This window comes from Bombus bifarius, unplaced genomic scaffold (genome assembly GCF_011952205.1).
Source record: "Bombus bifarius isolate JDL3187 unplaced genomic scaffold, Bbif_JDL3187 scf7180000008047, whole genome shotgun sequence".
NCBI lineage: Eukaryota > Metazoa > Arthropoda > Insecta > Hymenoptera > Apidae > Bombus > Bombus bifarius.
In genome coordinates this window covers 2,408,281-2,433,318 of record NW_022884413.1, presented here as the reverse complement: position 1 = coordinate 2,433,318, position 25,038 = coordinate 2,408,281, and the positions used below count along the sequence as shown (strand labels likewise).

Here is a 25,038-nt window from a genome sequence, read left to right as displayed (position 1 = left end):
CTATTTTATTACGCTATGAAAGGATTAAATAAAATTTCAGTAAAAAAAAAAAATAATGATACTTTAGTATAAGAAGCTTGACCAATCAGGGAATCAAACGCCGTAGAAAGCAGAAACGATGATATTATTTATTTCTTCTAATCGTACACAGTAGTGCAATGACAATATAGTTGAATGAAGCGTAGTGATGTCAATTAATTCGTTCCCTTTTATTTGGCTGTTCGTTTTCGTTTTCCTTTCTTTTTATCTGTTCGTGTATAATTTGCATCGATGTTATACTTTACGATCTTGAACTTACTATTTGCGCCACGTTCACAATATAGCGAACGATCCTACGATGTAATACCGTAACCTCGTAATAATTTTGTTACTATTATACTACATGTTACTTGTGTGAGACTTCTTTTTATATACAGGCCGGCACTTAGATATAATATAAAGGTCCCTCTGTTTCTATTTATCTTACTCTTTTAAATACGGTATCGTTGTTTTATTCTATTTATATTTTTCTATTCGTTCGAACCAAAATCGAATTTAATCGATAATTATCTTTCTTTCGATAAACATTGCCCTGATTTACCAGATTAATTTCCCATGTTCGTTACCCATGTTTATCATTTTTCTCTCTTGTATTTATTAACAGTATTAATTTTGATTCTTTCTTTCTGTAGCGAATACACGCATTTACTTGTTTTTACTTCTGTTAGCTAGCCCAGAGCTGCAGAGCGCGACGATGCTTTCTCAACGTGAAACCTCGCTCTGTCACGTTTCATTTCACAAAGTGCTATTCTAAAAGGGACTCCTGTTGAGAAGTCAATTTTTTCAAGTTTTCATCCAGTGAAGCGATTCGTTTCCGCATGAGTACGCGAAACACCGAAACTATCGTTGGCAAAGCATCGATCGCCGCGACGTTGGCGTAATTGTATCATAACTGCACTAAGCTAATGCTCTTTACAGCTTCTTCTAATTTTTCCTTGTGTCTTTTGACATATATATATATGTGTGTGTGTGTGTGTGTGTGTGTATGTGTGTGTGTATATATATATATATACATATGTATATCTTCGGCAGTATATACAAATTTCTTTTTGCAACAAAAAGGATATATATATTTTTTTATTTTTTAAATCTATATATATTTATTTATATTTATATATATACACGTATACATACTTGTCTGTAACTGATTTTTACAGCGCCAGATTTATATTTATATTTATCGTTGTTTTCCTTTTCTTCCTTTTTTTAAGTCAACATACATACACACACTCTCTAGTTTTTTACTAATTCTATTAATTGTTGAACGTTGAACTGCGACTTATGTGTTTACTTTTACAGCTAGGAGGAGGTGCTTTTACATTATGTATACGATCGCATGCAAGTTTTTTGACATTTTTATATGCATCTATCCGCAAGAACACGTACACATAGACACAACAACGACGAACAAGCGTAAAATATATATATATATATACATACATAAACATACATATATATGCACACGTACAAGCACGGTGAACATTCACGATACATGCATACACGTGACAATTTCAATAAAACGCAGTCATCGTCATCATTTCCACGCCGTTATGTTCGATTTTGTGTGTGTGCTTCAGCGGACAGTATGTAACTTTTAACTTCTTCTTATTTCTCATTTTTCTTCTTTTTTTTTCTTCGTTTTCTTTTTCTTTTTTTTTCCTTTATACTTTCGTTCCACCGTTTTTTTTTCTCTTATTTGTGCTAATTACAAAAGCTGGGTATATATATATATATTTATTTATATATGTTATATATATGTATATATAATATATATATATATGTACCTTAATCGCGGATCGAAAACGGAACTGCGAAGAATACGGAATAAACGCGTTCATGAGCACCGGAAGTCCTCAGCATCGACGAACAGAGAACATAGCGCTTTGTAATTCGATTAACCGCGTTCGTGAATCCGATTTCGTCGGTGCGTACAGATCGCGATGGACTAACTAGAGCACACACGAGCACACACAGCAGCGATTACGCGTCCCGTAAAGCAGTCCATGTTTCCGACGTGAACGTGCCGGAAACGTGGTAATCAGAGAGCGCGACTACGCATATCAATGTACTCTATGGTATTCCCTCTTTCACTTTCTTTCTTTCTGTATCTATATTTCGTCCTCTTTGTGTGTCTGATCATGTGTTCCCGTCTCGCGAGGCATTCTTTGCGAGAGTAAATACTCTGTCCCGTGTTCTATCGAACGCACAGATCGCTGCGAACACGTTTCATTCTTTCTGTGGTCAAATTTTGGGAACGGCAATCGATTCTCGTTATTTTCAAAACGACGCTGGATCCACTCGCTTGATTTACTCGTTCGAGCACGAACAACAATGTTCGTATTGTACGTACGTGCGCCTTTAAACAGGAAAAGAGACGAAGTCGAGCATGTAGCTATCAACACCAACGGAAGACCTAAGATATAGCTGATGATAAATGGAGGGTTCAATGGAAAAGTGGTACAAACGCATTTCTTTCGCCTTCTCTTCTCAGAAACGAGATAGGTTAATGATTTCTCAACCATTTCGGAGATGCTAATGCGAAAGTACCGATCTCCGCAGAGATTAACGATTGAGAACTATTGATCGAGCGAATTTTGTTCTGAATTTTTCGAGCCTTTAGTAATGTGCTTTAATATTTAGAAGCATTCAAATTTTTATATTAAAACGTTTGAAATTAGAGATTTTGTTACTTGTACTTTTTCTCTAAGTTCCTCAAATAATACATGTATGTTTATATGGCTTCTGATGGCTGCAAATGCACATACCTAATATACACGCGTCTAATCAACGTTAGTAAGATAATAAAATTAAAGGAGGGGTTCATCGTGCCTGTTCTCTTTCGCAATCTTTCTCTCTCTCTTTCTCTCTCTCTCTCTCTCTCTCTCTTTCTTCCCCTTCTCTTCCTTCATACTCTCTCGTACGAATATTTCTTTGTCTGTCTGTCTGTTTGCCTCTCTCTTTCTTTCTCTCTCTCTCTCTCTTTTTCTTCCTCTTCTCTTCTTTCATATTCTCTCGTGCGAATATTTCTTTGTCTTCCACTCCCGTTTCCTATCTGTCTATCTGTCTGTCTGTCTGTCTGTCTGACTGTCTGTCTGTCTGTCTGTCTGTCTCTGTCTCTCTCTCTCTCTCTCTCTCTCTTTCCGTGTATATTTGTTCGTATATTCGTATGTTTGTACATACATATATTTGTATTCGTATTCGTATCTTTATGTATTTATATTTATATACATAACATATCTATGTGTTTGATATATTTGATATCGTTCTATGCGATTCGTGTATCGCCTGTGTACGTGTGTGTGTGTGTCTCGTTAATCGTTCGATTTCCGTGCGTGCGTTCCTTAACGAGCTCCCAGGCTTAAACCCGTGTCGAGATCTCGCCTTTTCACTTCCGATGAAGAGCGCGAGCTGTCGGCAAGTCGCGAGTTCCAAGAACAAACGAACGTACGAAATGGACCGAACCTTTAAGTATTGTGTCTCGTGGTGCATGTTTTACACTCACACACGCTTGCTGTCTTACCTTCTAACACACACGATAAAGAAACGATGCAGATCGTTGGTTGCCGCATTAATCCAACCCTGGACGTTGTGCGTATACGTTCTACGGCTAAATAAAACATACCGACTTGCATGGGTCTACGGAATGCTAGGTGAGTTCGCGATGCACCGTGAAAAATATATAGTCGACGGAGAAGAAACACGATTGTTCGTGTTAATTACGTTAGTCGATAAATTTTCGACGTTAATTTGTATTCCGTATGATTTTACATTTTGTCTTCTTCACTGATACATACCGGAAAGAAAAATTACAGAGAAAAGGATCATTTTGCTCTAGTTCCAAAACTAGCGTATTACGTAGCGATATTTAACACTATTATCGCGTTATTAATATCTTTCTATAGCCCCGGTAAAACTTATTTTTTGATTTTTTAAGAAGTAATTTCGTAATATCGAAGTATTTCCAAAGAATACGAAAATTACGAATATGACAGCCCAGGAATAGAAATTTCAAGTTATCTAGAAAGGAAGAAATGTCGCGCCGTCTGACTAATCACGTACCTACTCTACTGCGAACCCGCGGCAGGATACTTACGACTTAATAACATTTACATACTAACACCGAAAGAAACTTCTAAGCGTGTAAGCATGATTTATATTTGTTGAAATTGTATCTAGAGATCGCATATCAATAAGAATATCGGTATTGGCTTGCAATTAGATTCGTTAGAATTTTCATACGGAAAATGTTTCTGACGATGTTTTAACGAAAGTGAGCAGAAAATTCCATGCAAAATATCGAATTTCACATTTCGTATTTATATTCGCAGTATTCGGTATTCTACGCTCGTGTCGAAGAAATTAATTCTGGTAATTCGTCGAATTTGTTATTTATTTATATTAAGGCAAAAAATTAAATTTTCCGCCTTTGTTACATTTCACCGAGTAAAATATTCGTTATTTCAATTCGTACGTAGTAAACATAACGGTGTCCAGTGAATTAAAAGATCTAAAATTTTGTATATAAAATTAATTTTCGTACATTTCAAAATCGAATATGTTCTTAAAATTTGGCGATGTAATCAACGAAACAGAGTAAAGGGATACGATAACAGATAAAAACGACAACGGGAAAATTAAAAGCCATTTGAAACAAGCGTTCTATCTCTAGTTTTATTTCAATTTTTCTCTTTTTCTTCTTCCGTTTCATTGTTTCTCGTTACTGGCACTTCTTCGCGCGACTGGCGTATAAATCGCGGTGAAATATTACCAAAGGTTCATCTGACTATATATTTTTTCAAAACGGCGTGCATTGCAACACAGAAGACAAACGGCCGGAAATAGTAGATGATGCATGCGCAAGGAATCCTCTAACATATGTGCGAATTAACCCGATTGATAGAACACTGAAAACTCGGATGCATCCGTCGAGACATCCGTCATACTACACCACACCACCACCAACCAAAGTAACTCCACCATCATACACCCACCCCCACACTCCCATAATTTGTTTAGTTCACCTTCTCGAAATATAGCCGTCCAATTTTCCGTGTCCTCTGACCTTATTGGGCGGGGCGAGGTACACTGAAACCAGTGAGCGATGCCTATTTGACAATATTCAACACGGTATTTAGTTCCAACGTAGAGAGTAGTGATTAGATGTTTCCTGTTTTTCTCTCTCGTCGTTCTGGGCGTTGATATGTCTCGCTCTCTGACGCATCGCGTTCGATCTTCTCATAAAATTCAAATAAAATTAGTTGCAATTAGATAAACAAATTAAACAACTTTAGTAGGCTTTCATCAAGTTTATCGTAATAATTGGAGAATTTAATTGGTTCGTAGACACGTTCATAGATAAAATTGAAAAAAAAATTGTGAAAGTACGTCATGGATATCGTAGTTGTGAAATGTATTGTAGCGAAGTCAGTAGATCGGGGTACCGTACCAACGGCCAGAAGCAATAGACGAAGAACCAAAAAAAAGTAAGGTAGGCTGTTTTTTCGCCTTCCAGAACAAGCCCGTACGTCCAAAAATGGGGCGCTCTTTCGCATCATCCGATCCTCTTGCCATCACCGTACACGTATCTTCTTCTTTTCACTACTTCACCTTCACAGCCGTACATTCTTTCCATACTGATATTTTCGTCTTCGTCTACTTCCTTCCGCTCTTCCACACGATATCCCGCTCTCTGCATTCTCCTTCTCATACTCTGTATATTATTCCATGTTCCTACATTGCATTCCAATAGCTTGACAAATAATGTTTCACATGGTCATCGATTTAGCGATAGTTAGTCAAAAATCAGTTGCGTATCCCAGGTTGTCAAATAAATTTTACCTTTGTACCTTTTTGTCTATCGTCACGCCGACTCGTCTTTTCCATAACAATTGTCGATGAAACGTTGGCTTCGGAGTTTCATGTTTTGAGAAGCGGCATATGTGCTCGTATTTCGGAAAATCCTTCATTTTATAAAATTGCAAGATACCACGAAACTATCTATTCACGGTTGATATTTCCAGTGAATCGAAGCTCCAGTACCAACATTTGTTTAAGCATACCATACCTGCATATCTAACCTCTTTCATTCGCGACACGCATATTCGCTAACGAATCAAAGACCCTTCTGGCATCAACAATTTCAACGGGACCTTCGGAAACCAAGCGAAAATCATTCACGTTTCTAAAAATTTCATCCATTCTGTAAACGTTTGTCATTGCTTCGCCATTCCCAAGATCAACTCCTAAATCCAAAGACCACCCACGATCCATGTCTACGTTTCAAAGGTAAAAACTCGACATAAGCACACATACACGAACGTGACCAAACGTATTATTGAAATATTTGCGAACGTGCCAAACGCATTATATACTCATAGTACACTTACAAACAACGTATTCGAACATTTCCAAACCACCTAATCGTATTACAGACTCACAATATAGTATTTCCAAAGAGAAGCAATACAGGTACAGATAGACCAGTTTATCGCCTCACCCAACTGTTCCTGGAGCTGCCCCCGGTTTTGCGCCCCAACCCCAAGCCCCTCAAACCCCTTTGGCCACATAGATAGAGTGCCATGCCATGCGTGTTCGCTCTTGCTGTAGGTATGTCGCGAGTTTCAACGCGGGGCGTGCAAACGCGGCGAGACGGAGTGCCGGTTTGCGCACCCCCTCGAGACGGTGCAGGCGAACGAGGACGGCTCTGTGACGGTCTGCATGGACGCTGTCAAGGGCCGATGCAATCGGGACCCCTGCCGCTATTTCCACCCCCCTCTGCACCTTCAAGCCCACATTAAGGCCGCACAATCTCGGGCTAGCATTGCGGTAATGCATTCTCTCTCTCTCTCTCTTTCTCTCTTTCTCTCTCTCTCTCTCTGTCTGTCTGTCTGTCTGTCTGTCTTTGCCTCTTTCTCTCTTCGTTTCTATTAATCTTTCTGTCATCGCTAATTTTCTCTTTTCCGTCGTTTGTTTCTAATTTTCTTTCATCCGTCATTCTATCTGTTTCTAGTAATTTTCCTCCTTTACATTCCCGTAAACCTTCGTTTACTTTTATCGTCATTTCCGGATACCTCTTCGTCTTCCGTTTTGGTTTTCAATTCCACCTTGACCCCTTTTACTTACACCTCTGTGACTTGGCATTCGAATCACTGAGAACGTTCCGATATACCAAGACTTTGGTTTCTTTCCTTTAATCCGTCTACATGGGGAGGAAACCTTTTCAACCTAATATCCGATAAGCCTCCCTAGTTGGTTCGAGATCCCTTTGAATCTTTGTCCCCGTAGCACCCGCCACCTCCGCGATGACCAGGCGACAAAAGCCTCGCTGTCGTCATTAAACGAATGAGTCAGACAGATACGGAGCAGACGGGTGGATAAAGAATCGACGGAGGAGACAACTACTGTAGTGGCAGAAACGTCTCCCAGGAGTCGCGGTTTCTCTAACGCGAAACTAATCGCGATCCTGTCTCCATTTTTGCCCGTCCTATTAACGAATCGTTCCTAAAGTGAATTTTTTAAACGAATCCCTCTGTCAGGCTACCTATTCACGTTGACACTCGCGCGACGGTTGCTAGGAGAATTACGTAAAAAGTCACTATCCTTCTAAGCTATATTTTCGAGACTTGTACTTTTGAGACGCACAATCGTACTTCGATGCGATTAATTTTGGCAAAAGAACTCGAAGAAAAGTCACGAAGCTCGTCGTTTCGATGGGTTTGATGGTTTTGATAAAAAAATTACAAAAAGTATCTTGTTGCGAAATCGAAATGATCCGAATGGATGGATCGAAGATCGCGCGAGTGTTAACGGATCCGATCGATTCTCTCTTCCATGATTCACACTCTTTCTTTACTCTAACTCTCTTCTCGCCTCTCTGTTTCTCTTTCTTTCAGTTCCATGTGGCGTGTGCTTCATGTGCGGATGTCTTGTACACGTGTCTTTTTTTTATTATTTTTGTCTCTCTTCGTCCTCGCTGGAAACTGGTTATCAGCCGGTCTGCTGTTGTCTGTTTGAATCTGGGCTGAGCTTCGCGAAAAAGATGCGGTGGTGGTGAAAGTCTGGCCGTTACGTGTGTATATACGTGGCTTTAATTGGCACGCCTACCGACGGGGAGAATCGTTTTGCATGCGGACAATCGAAATTTCCGATCGTGTCAAACGAAAGATATTGTTTCGAAATTTTCAATCTCCGGGCGACTTAACCTTTTCGTTGCATAATTCATTGTCAAGTGAATGTCAATGTTCGAAGAAAAAGAACGTTGTTCGATTCTCAACCTAAATACATGGTGTCTCGTTCGAGTTGAACGAGTCAACCTATTCTCGATACGATGTAAACTCGTCTCAGTCGTCTTTTCTTTTTTTTTTTTTTTTGTCTTTCTTATATTTTCAATCTAGATAAGATGCCCTGTGTATCGTTGCTTCGTTGTCGATTCCTCTCGGCGAAGGAAAATAAATTTTTATCGCGCGCAAGCTAAAGCAGTAGAGTCCCGTGACGAATCTCGTATACAGCGGTGTTCGGCTGTAATTGAACGTAAAGGTTAACGTTGACCGGTGATGAAACGAAATGAAAACGGAAAGACGGAAGGAAATATTCTTTCGATTTGTTACACCACGTACCGTTCGTCTAACGATCGAAGGGCAACTGTACAGAGGTGTTTTGAACGGAGCCCTGGAGGGCGGGAAAAACGGAAGTTACGTCGTTGTCAAAGAACAAAAGACTCGAAGTGCACGCATATCCTACTTGTCCGAACATCGAACCCTTCTTCCCTCTTCTATCTCTTTTCCCCATACTTCTCTCTTTATCTCTCTTTATCTCTATCTATTCTCTGTTTTCGATCTTTCACGTGTACTGTCATCCTCTTTCAGTTTCCTGGGTTTGCGTCAAAAGGAGCTTTCGTTGCTGCGCTGCTTTTCGCCAATCTACGTCGAGTATATACATCGGGCTTCCCCCTTGAACGCAGTAGTCCCTCTTACGTACTCTTATATATACGCCACTACACACGTATCGAACTCTCTATCTACCTATCCATCTATCTATATCCACATATATACGTATTATTACAACGATACGTATATATATAGATATATTCCTCTGTGTATAGCACTGTCGCACGCGAGACAGATTACCGAACCACAAGTAAAATTGGCCAATAGTTGCGCAGTGCTCGAGTTAACGCGATAACCGTATCGAGCATTTCGTGGCGAACATTCCGCATTGTCGTTCTCAAAAACTACAACTTACATCGATCGACGATACTATTTCTCGACCGAGCAATCACGAATGTAAAAGAGCAAGAAAGCAGAAACGAAACGTCAAACTCGATACGGTTATCGTGGAAATGTATATTATATTAGTTTCTCTCATATTGTACACCCGTTACTCCTCCTCGATGTCTTTATTTTCTATTTCTTCCGTTCTCCAATTCACTCGTTCACGGTCTATATATCTCTCCTCCACTTTTCTTTCTACCTCCGATTATTCTCTTTTCCCTTCGTTCTTTTCTTTTTTGTTCTCTCGCGTTTTCTCACTCCGATTCACGCTGTCCTATCGATCATACACCGGTCCTACGTTCTTTCCACCTCATTGTTTGTCGCTTTTGTGTTCGTCCAATTTTCTATACGTTATTCCTTGTATGATGTTCAAGCCGTTCTCGTAGCGTGTAGTGAGTAGTACACGAGGCAGAATTCTTGTTTAACATCACCAAAAACACCACTGTTCTATTTCTCTCTTTCTAGCAGCCTATCGCAGCTATCCAGGTGCAAAGAACTAGTTGCAATACACCAATCACCTGTTTCGGTGCCTAGGTCGCAATAAGTACAAGATGTTTCCGCAGCCACACGTGACCGCTCCATTTCTATCTATTCTAACATAATGCATTGTCTTTTACGATTCTTCTTTTGATCGATTATTTCCATCCACAGTAGATATGTTAGCTCAGAATGTCATACTAATAAGCACTATAATTATTACGATAGCTCCCTGACGTGTGATTACGCTCGACCAAAATTTCAACCAGCAAACGTCGAAATGGAGCGTGATCACGATTCTTGTAAATAAGAAGTAGTAGTTAAAGTGACATGTCTTTCATGAATGACACGTACACCACTCTGCTGACAAGCTGTGCTGCACGAACCCCGGCTATCAACCCTCGCTGCTGTTTTGCTGCCCCACACAAAAACGCTACACTGAGAATCGTCGAGCCTAAAAAAAAAAAAAAAAAAAAAAAATAGAAATTTTTTACAAAATGTACAGTAACTGTATAAAAGTAAAAGATAAAGATATAGGCACGTACGTAAAAGCAAAATATAGAACATACGAATTTGCAATAGGTCTGAAAGTCTCAAACTCGATCATCTGGGTTTGTTGGGAGGTGTGTGTGGGCCAAGGCGAAAGGGAGTGTGTTTCTCGGATCTTCTGTCTTCGTTCACGTTTGCACTCGACCGACTTCGTAGATTACCTTCGCGTTCGTGTAATTACAAATGAAACAAACTAGATCGTTAGTGGAACGTTGCTCGGCCGACTCGTCGAAACTCAGCATCTTCCCTCGACTATTTTGCGAAAATTGAAAATTCTACGATTACCTCGATGTAATTTCACCATTAAAAATAAATATTTCTGACGTTCGTCCTGGTCTACGGGCGCGAATTTCCCGACAAATTCAACAATTTTCGATAGTTTTATCGATAATATCGTACAAGTCGAGGGACGGTCAACGAAAAGATAATATCCACGACGTACACTGGCGAAAAATCATGAAATCGTGGTCAAATTCGCCTTTCTTTTTAACGCGATAGTACGATAAAAATTTCGATAAAAACACGTTTACAGAATGAAAGATACGTGCTAACGCGATCGAAACCAAGATCGCTGTTAGAGAAATCTTTGATCTCGAATTCGCAAAAATTCGCCTGGGTGCGTCGGTTGATTCGAGAGACGGAGGAGGGGGAGAGGGATAAATAGTAAGTTCGTTTAAGAGAAAGCAAGTAAGCTGGAGATAGCAAAATGGGAAAGCGCATACGTGTCTCGAACGACGGTCGAAGAAGAGATATTTTTCTGTCCGATCGTTCGCGAATTTGTTTTCCGGGGACTAAAATTGTCCACGGGCCGAAAGACAGAGAATGAACGCAGATAAAAAAGAAGTAGTGAGGGAAAAGTCAGAAAAACTGGCAAAGACAAAAGAGGAGAAAGAACGTGAAAAAGGAAAAAGATGAAAGAAAAAAGAACGATAAAAAGAGAAACGAGAGAATGCGAGAAAGACATTTTCAGCAACGTCGCGCGGAAGACCTGCAGCCACACCCGGAACACAATGGAAGAAAAGTCTCACGTGGATGATTGCGGCAGACCAGCTTGTTGGCAGGGAAGTCTCATTCTCTAAAAGTGGTTTTCAATTTCCCAAGGGTGCATACCGCGTACCTACGGAGTAAGGAAAATTTTGTTCGAAAATTTGCCTCGAGCTTGTATACCGATGTATGCACGCCATTTTGACCAGCAATTTGAAATTTGGAATTTCACCAAAATGGCGAAATTTCGTATTAATACCTCTGCATCTCCGAATCTCTCTTCCGTTAACGTGGTCTTCTTTTTTCGTAATTGGGGAAACACGTGCAACGTCGTACGATTAAGGATTCCAGATTTATAAAGCGTTAAGATTCGAATGTTTATAAAATAAAATCAAAATGTTCGAAAACGGAATAATTTCGACGATGTCCAGAAAGCGATATATTTGTAGAGTACATTTGTAGAGTTACAATTTAACAAGAAAAATGACGTTGATAATTTGACGTAACGTGGAATTATCGTTCGACTTTATAACAGCTTGAAACCTTTATGACTCGTGTAGGATATTGCATAGATTTCCCCTGAAGTAGCAAAATATGAAACGGAGTAAAAATTAATTGCAAACGCTTGACTGTTCCAGTTAGAATTACGACTGAAAAAGCCAATGGCGTTCGGTCGGCGAGGCAAATTTGTCAAATAAACCGATTTAATAGCCAGCTCCTTTGATTCGTCAATTTGTTTCGAGTATTCATTCTCTCGCTCTATGCCGATATTCCATTAGATCGATTAATCCGGAGTACTCACAGGCGTATCATCATCCACGCGTTCGACAACCGCCAAACATCGTCTAATCAAATCTAATGCATCTGTTCGAAATGCACTCTTCGGAATTGCTATGCCACGATCTCTGAATGTTTGTCACATTATACGACACGAAACATGTCCTCTTGATATCTGATACCACCTACAGAAAAGAGAGTACGGATCGGTCGCGAGGCTACGATGTACGTACGTAGGAATACGGTGGTCCAGCCGATAGTAAGAATTTTTACCCAGCATTTCGATTCGTACATACAAAATGTTACACACGATATGCACGCACATTTGACACGCACCTACACGTACTTACATTCGCCTACACATTTTGATACATTTCGCTAAAACGACGCCATCTACGAAGAAGGGATGCCAGCGACGAAACCAGCGGACGTCGAAACAATGCCAACCGGAAGCCTGTGCAGCGTGATATAATTAATTAAACGTTATATGTCTTTTAATGAATTTTCCAGGGATTAACAAAACGTTTCTAAGGAGACGCCTTCTTCTTTTCAGTTCGTTCCCTTTCTCTTGTTTTATCTATCCTCTGTCAAGTATCGATATATTCTATTATACGTATAAAAGGCAAACTGATTGACTCGAGAAGAATCAATTTATCTCGCAAATGTTTGAAAAATCGAGCGATAACCGAGCGTGAAGTTGATCAGTTTGCCACGTGCCTGAAACACGTATCCAATTCGTATTTTTCTTATTTCTTCCATCGAAATTCTTTGTCTTTCGATGGGCAAAGAAAGAAAAAGAACTGGACACAACGGAGGATGAAACGAGAGGATATCACGGCGAAACTAATAAATTTCGACAGATAGCTGGCCGATTATTGCAGGTGTTGCCGGAGTCAGAAACGCCAGTCGATATCCCGATGGACGATCAAATGGAATTCTCCGGTTATATTCTTTCGTCTTTTGCTCCCCGTATTTCACACCGCTTCTCTATATATCTCATTTTTACCTTCCCCGACTCCTCGTCCATCTTCTGTTCTCTGGATACTTTATTTTCAATTACCAGAACACGCCAATTTCTTCCATTTTAGACGTCTGATCGGGGTACACACGGACGTTCATTGCCATTATTTCGCAGATCTTTGCCGACGAGCAGCCGACGCACGCCTATCGGTTCTATTATCGATCCGACGAATCTCTGATACTATTTGTTGTTACTGTTAATACGATTATCGCACATTGTCCATTTTGAAAATGTTGATTGTCTTTCTTTTAGGATCACGCCCTTTTGCCATATGTTTTCGTTGATCTTCTCGTTTTTTTCTTTTTTCAACCTGTTTCAGCAGGATTCGACCGCTTTTCGGTCCGTGTAAACGCAGTTTCACATGGAAACCGCGCCATCTCGGTTATTTTCTCCAACGAGTTTCTCTTTTTAACTGCGTTTATTGGATCAAAAACGTGGTTGCTCGCGCACAATCGCGACCCGACACTGTTTCTCCACGGGTTTCTCTGCCGGTGGTTCCACGGTGAAAAACGAGATCACGGGAAAGAATGGCCGATCGAATCGCGGAAAGACGGATGCGAGGCAATTACATCAGCCTCGACACCGCGTACCTCGCGAGAGCAACCCGAGAAGCGTGTCGCGTCTGCATGCGTGGCACATTAATTTACGTGTCGTTTTACGTGTGTCGCGCCACAAAACACACGTGGCTGCGGCTGTATGTGCACAACACATAGTACACGCACGTGTAAAGGAAACTTTGGTTACCCTTTACCGTCTACATGTATCGTATATGTTACGGGACAAGACGCGAAATTTAAACAAATCAAGTTTTAACCAGACGAAATTCGAGCTGTCTAATTAATCCTTGCTAAGTTGTAGATTTACAGCGGAACAAGACGCGTAGTATCGCAGTACGTGGCAATAGACAAAAAAAAGAACGTGTCTTGAAATACAGCAGGTATACGGTAGTTAATATTCAGCTTGAAAATAATTAGTAAAACTATTTAGATTCTGTATCTTTAACGATTATAAATAAAACAGACCGTTTTAGATATTTTTACGAAAAAGAAGAACCGTCGAAGATATTGGCATGCACGTTGAATTTGTTCCTGTTGATAACGATAACCCTATACCTACGATTCAAAGGATTTTACTTGTTCGCATTTACGCGAATTCTTCGTTAGACATTTCCCATCTTGTCTAATGAAAATCCGACTTTTACTCGTACGTATCTTATTTCGCGTCTTGTCCGTGACATATATATTTAGTTTTTGGTCGATATAGTTTATTGTAAGTTGTATATAGATATATGCACATAAATAATACGACGAGAATTTATACGTTATATGGGATCTGTTTTAACTTGAACTACTTGGATTTTTTATATATATATGTATATTATATACGCGATTCTGTCGTTTCTTGCCTTTAGCCTCAACTGGTCTGTTTTTCTTTTTTTGATTTTTATCTTGCCCTCTTCCGCCTGACGATGCTTCTTCATGCTTGCTGACAAAAACCTTCGTACGCTTCGCTACCTGCCAATTAACGCCTGCGAAATTATGCCGACCAAAAACCCTCTGCGCCCGGAATCTCGAACACGGGGACACGAACAAAAATTGGAAATCGAACTGGGGGAAAAAAAAATCTTAAATCACGTACACACGTATATATAACGCCGAATGCAACGATGAAACGGATGGCAAAACGAACTGCGTGTACAACGAACACGACGATAATACCAATAACGATGATTATCGCCAAAATAACGGAAAATAATACCGAATGATTATCGAAACCGCACGATGTTCGTGATCGATACGGAACGTGGAAACATCCCTGACGAATAATCTGCTCGGCGTACCTATGGCAACCTGTCTATGGGGCAAAAAAATGTGTATATATAATGAAATAAAAAAAATATATGTATTCGTATACATTTAATGGGAAAAAATGATGGATTGACGGGAAAATTTGAACGGTCAATCGCACGCACGTACGAACGAAAATACACGCAAAACACGGATACGAAATAAAATTGAATGAAACACGAAAAAAAAAAAAAAAAAATTGAAAATGAAAACGCAGACGGCGACTATGCCGACGAACGTTGCGGGAATGGGCGCGTTGGCTGGCGGAGTGTCAGGAGTGCCGGCAACTGCGGTTCCCGGAGGACTTCAGAGCGCCAGTATAGCAAGCATCGAACTCGGCAAGAAGCGGATGCGCGACTCCAATGATGATCTGCTAATGGTACCACGGCTTATGCATGGAATACACTCTTCTTTTTTTTGTAGCTAAATTCCACGAAATTGGCCCGAACATTTTTACTTTGCTTCTTCTTTACTTTCGATCGTTACTTTATCATTTTGTCCGTGATGTTCCTTTGTGTTCTTCAATGGATGTTTGCTAGGTTACCTGCCGACATTGAAGCGAGGTGAGTAACTATGAATTAGCACCTTACGTAGCTTTATTTTTGGTTTTATGAGAAATTCGTAACAGATATAGATCGATATATATAGATCTGGAGATAGTTCCTTTGGTTTGACAGAATAGCGCCTTAACCTTTTTAGGGATGCATTTCTTTAGATTACAAACACAGCATATCAAACGACATAAATTCAAACAAAAAATCACATACATACGTATATATATATATACACACATATATCGACGTTATCCCTCAAAAGATTAAGTTTTCTGTTGTTTTATATGCAGGCTATTTTCTAGGACAAACTGTTTGTTTTCAGACCGCGATCGTCGTAATAAATAATAAATGTTAGCTGTTGTTAAAACGTTTTATGCTTTTGTATTTGATTCTCTTAAATTTTTTTTTACGTTAGAGGCTCTACCAATGCTTAAATGTTACTTCTTCGATACGAATATCTCGGAGGCTTTATAACGTAAATATTTTATTAATCCGGATGAAATTTTTTTTCTTGGATTTCTGAAACATGTATTGAAATTCTCAATGTTATTACGATGTCTTCAAAAAAAAGGCATGTTTCTTCTTCGCGTAATCTTAACAGAAGATAAACCGAGATTTGTAAAAGATTCTATAAAAAACATAGTAACAATAATATAGAACAATGATTAGAAACAAAATTATCGTGTAATATTTTTGTAATTAATAGATGAACTTTTGGTAATAATCCAACTAAAAATTCCATTAATAATTAAAAGATGAAATTAACAGTTTTCATGGAAAACGTATTATTAATGTAGATAATATCAAATATTTATAAACTATAGTAGTTTAGATACATACATATATATTAGTAATTACATATATATATGTATATAGAGTTAAAAATAATTAATCCTTAATTACTAATGGTGCTAATTTATAGTAATTCACCCTTATGCTACTCAAAACATAAAATTGAGTAAAAGGAGAAGTTTAAACAAATGATACGCATAAATAATAGCGATTTTCCGATATTATATCTGGCAAATTATTGCACTATATATAGGTACAAATATAAATAGGTAGATGGCATTTTAAATGGATTAAAGTTTTGTTATTTTCACATGTTTATATACTTAACCCGCTTGCTGCTACAAGCATTTAATATTTTCTTCTATTTTTTACTTCAAAGTAACCTAAATAATTTTTTATTCATACGTTAAAAGAATTGTTTTGAGTAGTATATCTTCTTAATAGCACTAGGAAAATGAAATATTTTTTATCGATAAAAAGAATGATCATACGCAGGGAAGGAAAAAGAAAGAGAATCTATCACGAACATCATTTTTTGTGATCCGATAGTAGATCATGAAACATATGTAGTCACAATCCTACTCATATATCGCTGGACACTATATAACAATGTTATGTTTCGACATCAAAATTTTTTATTCAATTATGTCGAAGATTATAAAAATTATAGCAAATCAAAGTTCCAAATTGTAGAAATGGCACGCCATAAGATAACTGTTCAACAATACGTCACAGTAAGATCTTCAAAATTTAAATCAATTTGGTTGTCTTATGATACATACGATTCGTTATTAGGTATCACAATTTCATTTTTTAATTATACAAATTGATTTCTACCTTTTGTAAACGTGCTGGTTGTAAGTGTCTGAGAGATTTATAGATGGTAGCGTAGATTATCGTTTCTGCTTCGATAAAGCTTCCAGACATCCGCAGTCCGCTGAGCAACACTCGCACAGCGTATTCCGGAAACGGAGAGGATAAAATGAAGAAGTTCGGGCTATTTTCCGGAAGTTTCTCGTAGAATGTCATATGTTTAAGTTACGAACATATAATTCATTGCGATTGTGAATACACTGCCGAGCGCGCTTAGAGCTCTAGCTCCTTTCTTCTCATATACATATCATGTATATCTTTTTTCTTCTTTCTTTCTCTACATTTTGCTTTCACCTTCTAACAAGAGGAATATTTGTGCGTGTTTCGGATGTACTCTTCGCAGGGCTTGAAATCCGCGATATTCTAGTTGATACTTTTTAATTTCCTCGTACTTTCGACTCTATTTATAATAAATATCGGTTTCAGGCAAATTTAATTGTTAATCACGATCGATGGATAAATATATCAGCTTTGTTATAATCGTTATTCGTTAATTGTATCAAATATTCTTCTTTTTTTTCTTATACTTTCAGTTCCTTCGTTTCATTCGAGCTTCTTTACACCCATTATTCGCGTTAATTGCTTATCACACACGGTACCGTATGACTTATTGGTTTTCTTTGTTCTCAAAACTCACTCGCGAATTGAAATTTTCAGACTATTTCTCTCTCTCTCTCTCTCTCTCTCTCTGTCCCATCATTTCTACCTTTCTGTCTCTTCTTTTTCATTCTCCTCGTTGGTTTCTTCAGACCGGTTACATACTTACTTTCTACGTTTAATTTCGCTTCGTATTCTGTCGTTCGTTGCAGTGTTGTCCGTATCAGAGCTTACGCCTCGTAATGTATTTATAGATCGCTTGGTTGTTTGTTTCTCGATCATCAACCACGAATCGATACGAGCAGTAAGCGAAACGATAGAGAGGAAGAACAAGAAAAGTTAGCTGTTCGCTTTACCAATGAATTTTTTTCATTAGCCAAATTTAAGAAACGTTCAAAGCTTTAGAAATAGAGGAGGTTCGTGGTTGTTGATAACGTACACGATCGATTTTCATGTAAACTCACTCCCTCTAGCGAAACCTCCACGAAACGAGAGAGGATCCGCGATCGACGAACGATCGTTCGTCCGTGATCGCGATCTGATCGATGGCTATTGCTTCACAGTCTCGAGTCACGCGCGCATTTCCCTTTCATCCATTCGAAATTCAGATTTAACGAGTTCGCTTCGACGAAACACCGTCGATCTATTTTCCATTTCGTGTTCGTGTCAATGTCGTTGGACGATAGAATCGTGCCTCGTTAAAAAAACGGGTCAACGACCATTATCCAAGGCAATTCGAGTGATTTTGAGAATTCATAGGATATATTGATAACGTGCGCGCGTGTTTCGCAGCGAAACATCGTGACGAAATCCTTGAAACTCTAATCTCCGTATCGTCAGCACCTTCATTGTGAATAGAAAATACGAAAGCGTGTAAAATAGAGAAACGTTACGGACGAGATTGATCTCCACTCATACACGGTTTATTACAATACTATGACAGCCGGCTAATTTCGAGCGTAATGTCTGCAATTTAACGAAGAATTATTAACAATTCTTTAAATATAGAGTAAAGAAAAGCTTAGCTAGATAAATAAATATGTACATATGTATACCTATATAATTTACATGCATATGTATATTGTGGACTAGAAGTTAACATTCACATAACGTTGCTGTATATCGCCGATCGTCATAGTATTAGTAAGAAGGAATACGAGTGTATGAGGGTTTCTGGGAAAAGGTGGTACAAGTGACAAGATCTTTAATTCGTGAAAACTACGATAGAGAAATTCGTATCGTTCAGATATAGTTATAAAGGGTCGGAGATTTATCAGAAACTCTCCGCCGTATGTACGATAGTGTCAAATAATACGTATCGTTTCCTTTGCGAAGAAGATGTACTTGTATCATGTTCTCACTGGGCTTCTTATACGATACTTTGACAAACGAGAGATGGTTCTTGGAATATGGATGAACTGTGGCGAAACACGATTGGTACTGCGTTTACGGAGCGTTAGATCTGTGTAAATTCTGAGCTTGCGCCGATGATGCATGTTGTGCTTAAGCGACTACCGAGGTGATGGTGTCAAGCGTCACTCCCTCGACGCTCTGGACGATGACCCGAAATTTTTATCTTTTTTCTATAGAGAACCAAGGATCGCGCGATCGCGCGATCACGCGCAATTTTCTCACTCACTTTTTGTCAGAATATCCATTTCCTCTTTCTTCCTCGTTATTTTCTTCTCTTCTTTTTTACTTAATTTGACACAGAATGTTCCGTAACACGTGTACAATATTTTACAAATTGACTCCACATCTAAAAGTATCTAACGAAAGAAGCTCGTATCACACGCCCTATTTGACCGTTTCTATGAACTTTTTTTCGTTCTTTTTAGATTTTTGATCAAATCTTGAAACATTGCTCACGCGTTATAAGACGCCATGTATATATCGATTTCTTTACCGGTCGCCCAGCATTTTCAGGATCACGTCGAAATTGCTAAGAGCACAGTAGATGCTTGACATACACAGGCTAATTTTCTACGCTACTACTTTCTTTTTTTCTTTTCTTTTTTCATTTAGTCTATCTGTGTGTTATCTTTCTTTCGGAATTTTCCTTCTCCGCTTTAGTCCGTCTCCTTCGACGTTTCTTCGTTTTGTCGCGTTATTCGACTTCTTTTTATTTTTTTCATCGGTATTCGATCGAAACTTTAAGCTTCTCTATCTCTAGTTTCAAACCGTATCAAATTTTTGTCGCGTCTCTCTTTACGATATTCGTTTATTTTTCTATTCCCATATTTCCGTCTTTTCTTTGCAAAGAAACTAAATTGTAATAACCAAAAACGATGGACAGATGTTGTTTCACTTGTATCTTGCACCTGAGCTTGCCACGTGTTTTCCAACTCCTCTCTGTAACTAGCCAAAGAATTCTTTGCGCCACTATTTACATTTTACACACCGAAAATTTGAACTTGTATCTGGTCGATCCGCTGTTTCGTGAGCACCTTTTTTTCTTTTTTAATTCTGTCGCATCGATATATACACGCAATATTTGTACACGTGTGACAGTTCTACTCACACTCGTTCCCGCCTCTATCTCGACAACGAACCTTCTTACCAGCTTCTCAGCTTTTGCATCTGAAACTCTGTGCAGCTTCCTCTATATCTTTCTTCTTCTCTAACTTAACCTTTCGACACTTTTTCTAGAAAACGATAAAAATGAAAGAAAAAACACATTTTTTCCTTTCGTTCCGCTTCTTCTGTCCGCCACTCGATCGATGATCCATCGTATCATCGTGTTTGTATCTGCTCAGAGCTTTTTCTTCGCGAGTCCGTTTCTGTTTATCTTTTTCTCGTTATAACGTTGAGCAATCCTTTCTTATTTTTTTTTTTTTTTCAGCCAGGAAGCTTTCGATCAAACGATCCCCGATTTTTCGTCCGATCCTTCTTCGTTTAAAGATTTTCCGTCTACGATTACTATATATACAGATACACGGCAGATTATCCAAGGGAACTTCACGAGATCGAAGCAGGATTCGATTTCGATCAAGAGATCGAGGAAAACTCAAATTTCTCTGTTCTCCGTTATCTTTTCTCTATTTCTCTCTGTTTCTCTATCTCTGTCTGTCTATTTATCTCTGTTGCTCCTAGGCTACCTTAAATAGGAAAAAAAAGCGAACAGTATCGTCCGTGTTTGCGTTCGGCGTTATACGTTTTTGTAATGGATCAACTTGACCTTGAATTCAAGCAGGATCAACGATTCTCTCTTTAATTGGCCCCGTGACACGGTGTGTTCCATGTAATAATAACTAACTGGCTGGTCTTTCTGACACGTTTCTTCGATATCGTAGAGGCAGGGATCGTCGAAAACGAAAAGAAACGAATGTCGTTGCGAAATGATAAGCAAAAAGATAGAGCGAAACAGCCGAAACAAAAGAATGAGCAAAAACGAAAGAAAAAAAGAGCAGAACAGAAATGAGAATCTTGCAGTTATACAACAACGATCGTCGTCATTTAGGAACGTCGCCGCAAGCTGCGTCATCGGCACAACTTTTACACACTACTATCACTACTATTTACTACTAACTACTAACTAACTATTATCATTGGTACCGTTACTACCACTATTACTACCTATTTTTGTCGTGATGTGTTTACCCAACGATTGAATATACATACCTAATTCTATTTCTCTGAGAACCGATACCCCTCTTTTTATGTCTCATCTTCCCACAAAAATCCAATTATACAGACGCAACTCGTACAACCTCTTCCTCGAAATTAGTTGAAACCGATCCTGTCTTTGTTGCAGATGGACATGAAGTCTGTCGGATCGTTCTACTACGAGAACTTTGTAAGTGCAGAATCTAACCACTGAATCATTCAAAAAAAAAAAAAAAAAAAAGAAAAAGATATAATAATAATAATATAAAATTAACGATAACCATATATTATATGTTATATGTAATTCGTGTAGTACCTTTTCCTTTGTTCCGATCTCGTGCTTTTTATGCACATGTACACCATAGATTGTTTCCGCGCGTTTAATGAATCGAGTTAAACGAAAAAGAACGAGAGGAAACGATTTTATGGTACTCTTCCCGCGTTGTGCCGTATATTCTTGCATCCCGTGAAATTTTGTCGAAACTCTTAGCCGTATTAACGATAAATATCATTGTCTCCTGTAAGATTTTCGATAATATTTTTTCGTGAGTAATAAAAATACACGTATATTTATTTTTTAACGCGAGTTAACGTCCAAGTGTCTCTTGCTGCGACGACATAAAAAATAAACAAATTTACTTAACTCAAGCCACGTTTGTACTTGAAAAAGCAGTTTCGTACGCAAAACGAATCTCGCAGCACCGATGATCGTTCCCTAAACGTGAAAAGATAAAGAAAAAACGAAAAAACAAAAAAAAAAGAACAACGGGAAGCGAAAAGACCTGAAAAAGACGGCGCGTGTTGCGTTGTTTATCCGGAGGACTCCGCTCGCTAGGCCCACCCCTGCGAACGACGAATCGTTATCCTTACTAATCGCAACCGTTTTCCATGATTCTGTTTTACAGGCCTTCCCAGGAATGGTTCCGTATAAACGACCGGCGGGCGACAAGTCCGGCATGCCGGTCTATCAGCCAACCGGCGCGACGACCTATCAACAGTTAATGCAGCTGCAGCAGCCGTTCGTGCCTGTGTCATGTGAGTACACTGGAACACCACCCCTACCCACTCAAACCTCTAACCAATCGGTCGTGCAACCCCCGAACGTGCAAAGCAACCACCACGCGGTGGTGGTTCAGTCCTCCTCCTCCTCTCAGGGAACCAGTGGCGCCACAGTGAATAACTGCGCCGACGCCAACAATGGCGTGCTGATGGATCCCTGCAACAATCCACCGCCACCACCTCCAACCGCCGACAATAACAGTAACAATAGTAGCGGCAATAACAAGCAGCCGAATGCGACGCAGAATCACGACGCGTCAGAAAACGCGCATAACTCCCCCGAATTGAATCACGCGAGTCCCTCGACGATTTCGCAACAACAACAACAACAACAGCAACAGCAGCAACAACAACAACACCAACAGGCACAGCATCAACAGCAACAAGCTCAGCAGCAACACCAGCAGCAGCAACAACACCAGCATCAACAGCACCAGCAACATCAATTACAACAGCAACAGCAACAGATACAGAATCAATTGGCATTGTCAGCTGCTTCCGTGCAGCCCGCGATGAGTCCATTGACTTCAGTCGCTGGTCTGAGCTCGATGCCAGGCGTGGTTAACATGGCCTCCATGGCCTCCATGACGAACGTACCATCGGTCACGAATATGGTATCGATGCCCAACTACAATGCCTCGAACGTGGCTGGGTTGAACATGCTCAACAGCCTCGGCATGGCTTCCGGATTGCCTACGCACCTTGATCCTGCCGCTCTCGCGAAAGAGGTCGCCCAGAAGAATTACGCGAAAGCCATTAAGCTGTCTCAGGCGTCGCAATCTTACGGTATTAATCAGCTTACCGCCCTGAATTATACCGGTGTAGCTTTGAACAAACAAGCTCTGGTGAATCCAGCCGCGGCAGCTGGAAGTGCAGGGGTCGCCGGATTACCGGCGACAACGGCGACACCTAGGCCGGTGATTCCGAACCTAGCGGGGATTCCCGGCGCCTTGGCCTCTCCGCTCTCCGCTGGAATCTTGGCCTACTCGAGACCACCCACCGGCGCTCCTATCAATCCTTACTCTTTGATGAGGCAACAGATCTTGCCAAATCCTTACGTTCAAGCCTCGATACCTGGGGTTCCTGGCGCTGCGGCCGCGGTCCAAGGTAATCCTTACGTCCAAAATCCCTACACGGTTCTACCGGGTGTCGCCAGCATGCCTGGAGTCGCGGCTGGCGTCGCGGCGGCTGGTGTACCGGGTGTCCCACAGATACCGCAGATTCCAAATCCGGCGACGATCGCGGCGCAACCGCAGGTTGCTATTCCAGTCAGCTCGGGCGTGATCATGCAGCCGTACAAAAAGATGAAGACCTCGTAAATGAATTTCGTCGGACGTATGGAGAGGGGGCAACGCGTTTCTTCCTCTTCCACGTCTAACGAACGTTATGGTTCCTTCTTCTGGGTCCTCTGCGTCCTCTCTTTCGAATGGGAACGCCGCGTGCCGACTCTTTCGGATCTTCTTCGTGGTCTGGCGATCTTCGAGATATCAGGGCCGAGGAGTTTTTTCGTGTGTGTTAATTTTTATTCGTTTGACGTAGCTACGTAGAGTGACTCGTAGAATATGGAATTGGATATCGAAGATTAGATCAACGTTGCCGACCTATTTTTTCATTTAGCGCGAAAGATAAATACGGAGTTTAGCTAGATATAAACGTGTGTCGTTGTAGCGTACAAGGAATTGAATATGTAAGGTGAACGCGACCGTTCCTGTTGATGAAAGAGAGAATATACAGCGAGCGGATGCGAAACGAGAAATGAAACGTCGAAATAAGCGATGAGAAACTCGTAACAAAGAAATAAACAAACAAACAAGAGTTCCGAAAAATGTAGATTCATTTTCTAGTCAGACATTGTCGGTGAACAGTGCCTTATCGACTCGATTCCACTTGGAGTGTTTCGTAGACATGTGTAACGCTTATACGCGACGAATAGAAAATAACGATGCGAGAACTTTTGACGAATACGATTCAACCTTTTTTCATTTCTAACCCGTTTCGTTGTGGCGAAAGTAGCAATGCTGAAACTTCCACGCACGGCGGTTCGATTTGATCGTTTCGCGTTTTATTTTCCCCATTCTTTTATCTCTATTATTTTCTGTTTTAAATAGAGCGACTCGACACGAAGACTTGCCAATTGCACGAGCCATCGGAATAAGTTTTTAATCGCGACTATCGCTTCTTGTTTCTCATTTTTATTTTCTTTTTTTTTTTTAAACACGCTCCAGCTGTACACTATTAAACGCATAACGTTTCTTTATTTCCTTTATTTGTAGCTTCGAGAGGAAGAAAAATGCGAGTGATTTTACTGCTGTAGCGTACGTTATTTTGTACGATAAGTACTAGGAGTGAGACGAAAAATTTATTGAAATTTATACCGCGTGACACCACGTAATCCTTTGTTTTTTTTTTTTTTTTGTTCAGAATATTGTTTCGTTTGTTGTGACCTATCGAAGAAAGAATATCGTTCCTTCGTCAGATCATCAGATCGATTATTGTATTCTATATATATATATAGGTGTTTGTTCTATATTACGTATATAATATATTCTATATATTTTTTATTTTCTACGTGAAGATGGACGGAAGCGATGCTC

At 39.8% G+C, this 25,038-nt stretch overlaps 1 protein-coding gene across 14 annotated transcripts in view; it reads left to right on the top strand.

Annotated features, from left to right (window-relative positions):
• The window catches only part of LOC117207887 (probable serine/threonine-protein kinase yakA), a 385,156-nt gene extending 360,353 nt beyond the window's left edge, over positions 1–24,803 (top strand). For 6 of the 14 annotated variants that reach the window (XM_033448573.1, XM_033448567.1, XM_033448566.1 and 3 more), the window contains 4 exons: positions 6,646–6,864; positions 15,181–15,342; positions 21,534–21,575; positions 22,291–23,763. In XM_033448573.1, the coding sequence (XP_033304464.1) occupies positions 6,646–6,864; positions 15,181–15,342; positions 21,534–21,575; positions 22,291–23,763 (1,896 nt within the window). Of the gene's footprint in view, positions 1–6,645; positions 6,865–15,180; positions 15,343–21,533; positions 21,576–22,290 lie in introns of all 14 variants that reach the window. The other 8 variants (XM_033448572.1, XM_033448569.1, XM_033448576.1 and 5 more) reach the window with 5 other exon arrangements.
• Positions 24,804–25,038: the final 235 nt, after the last annotated feature.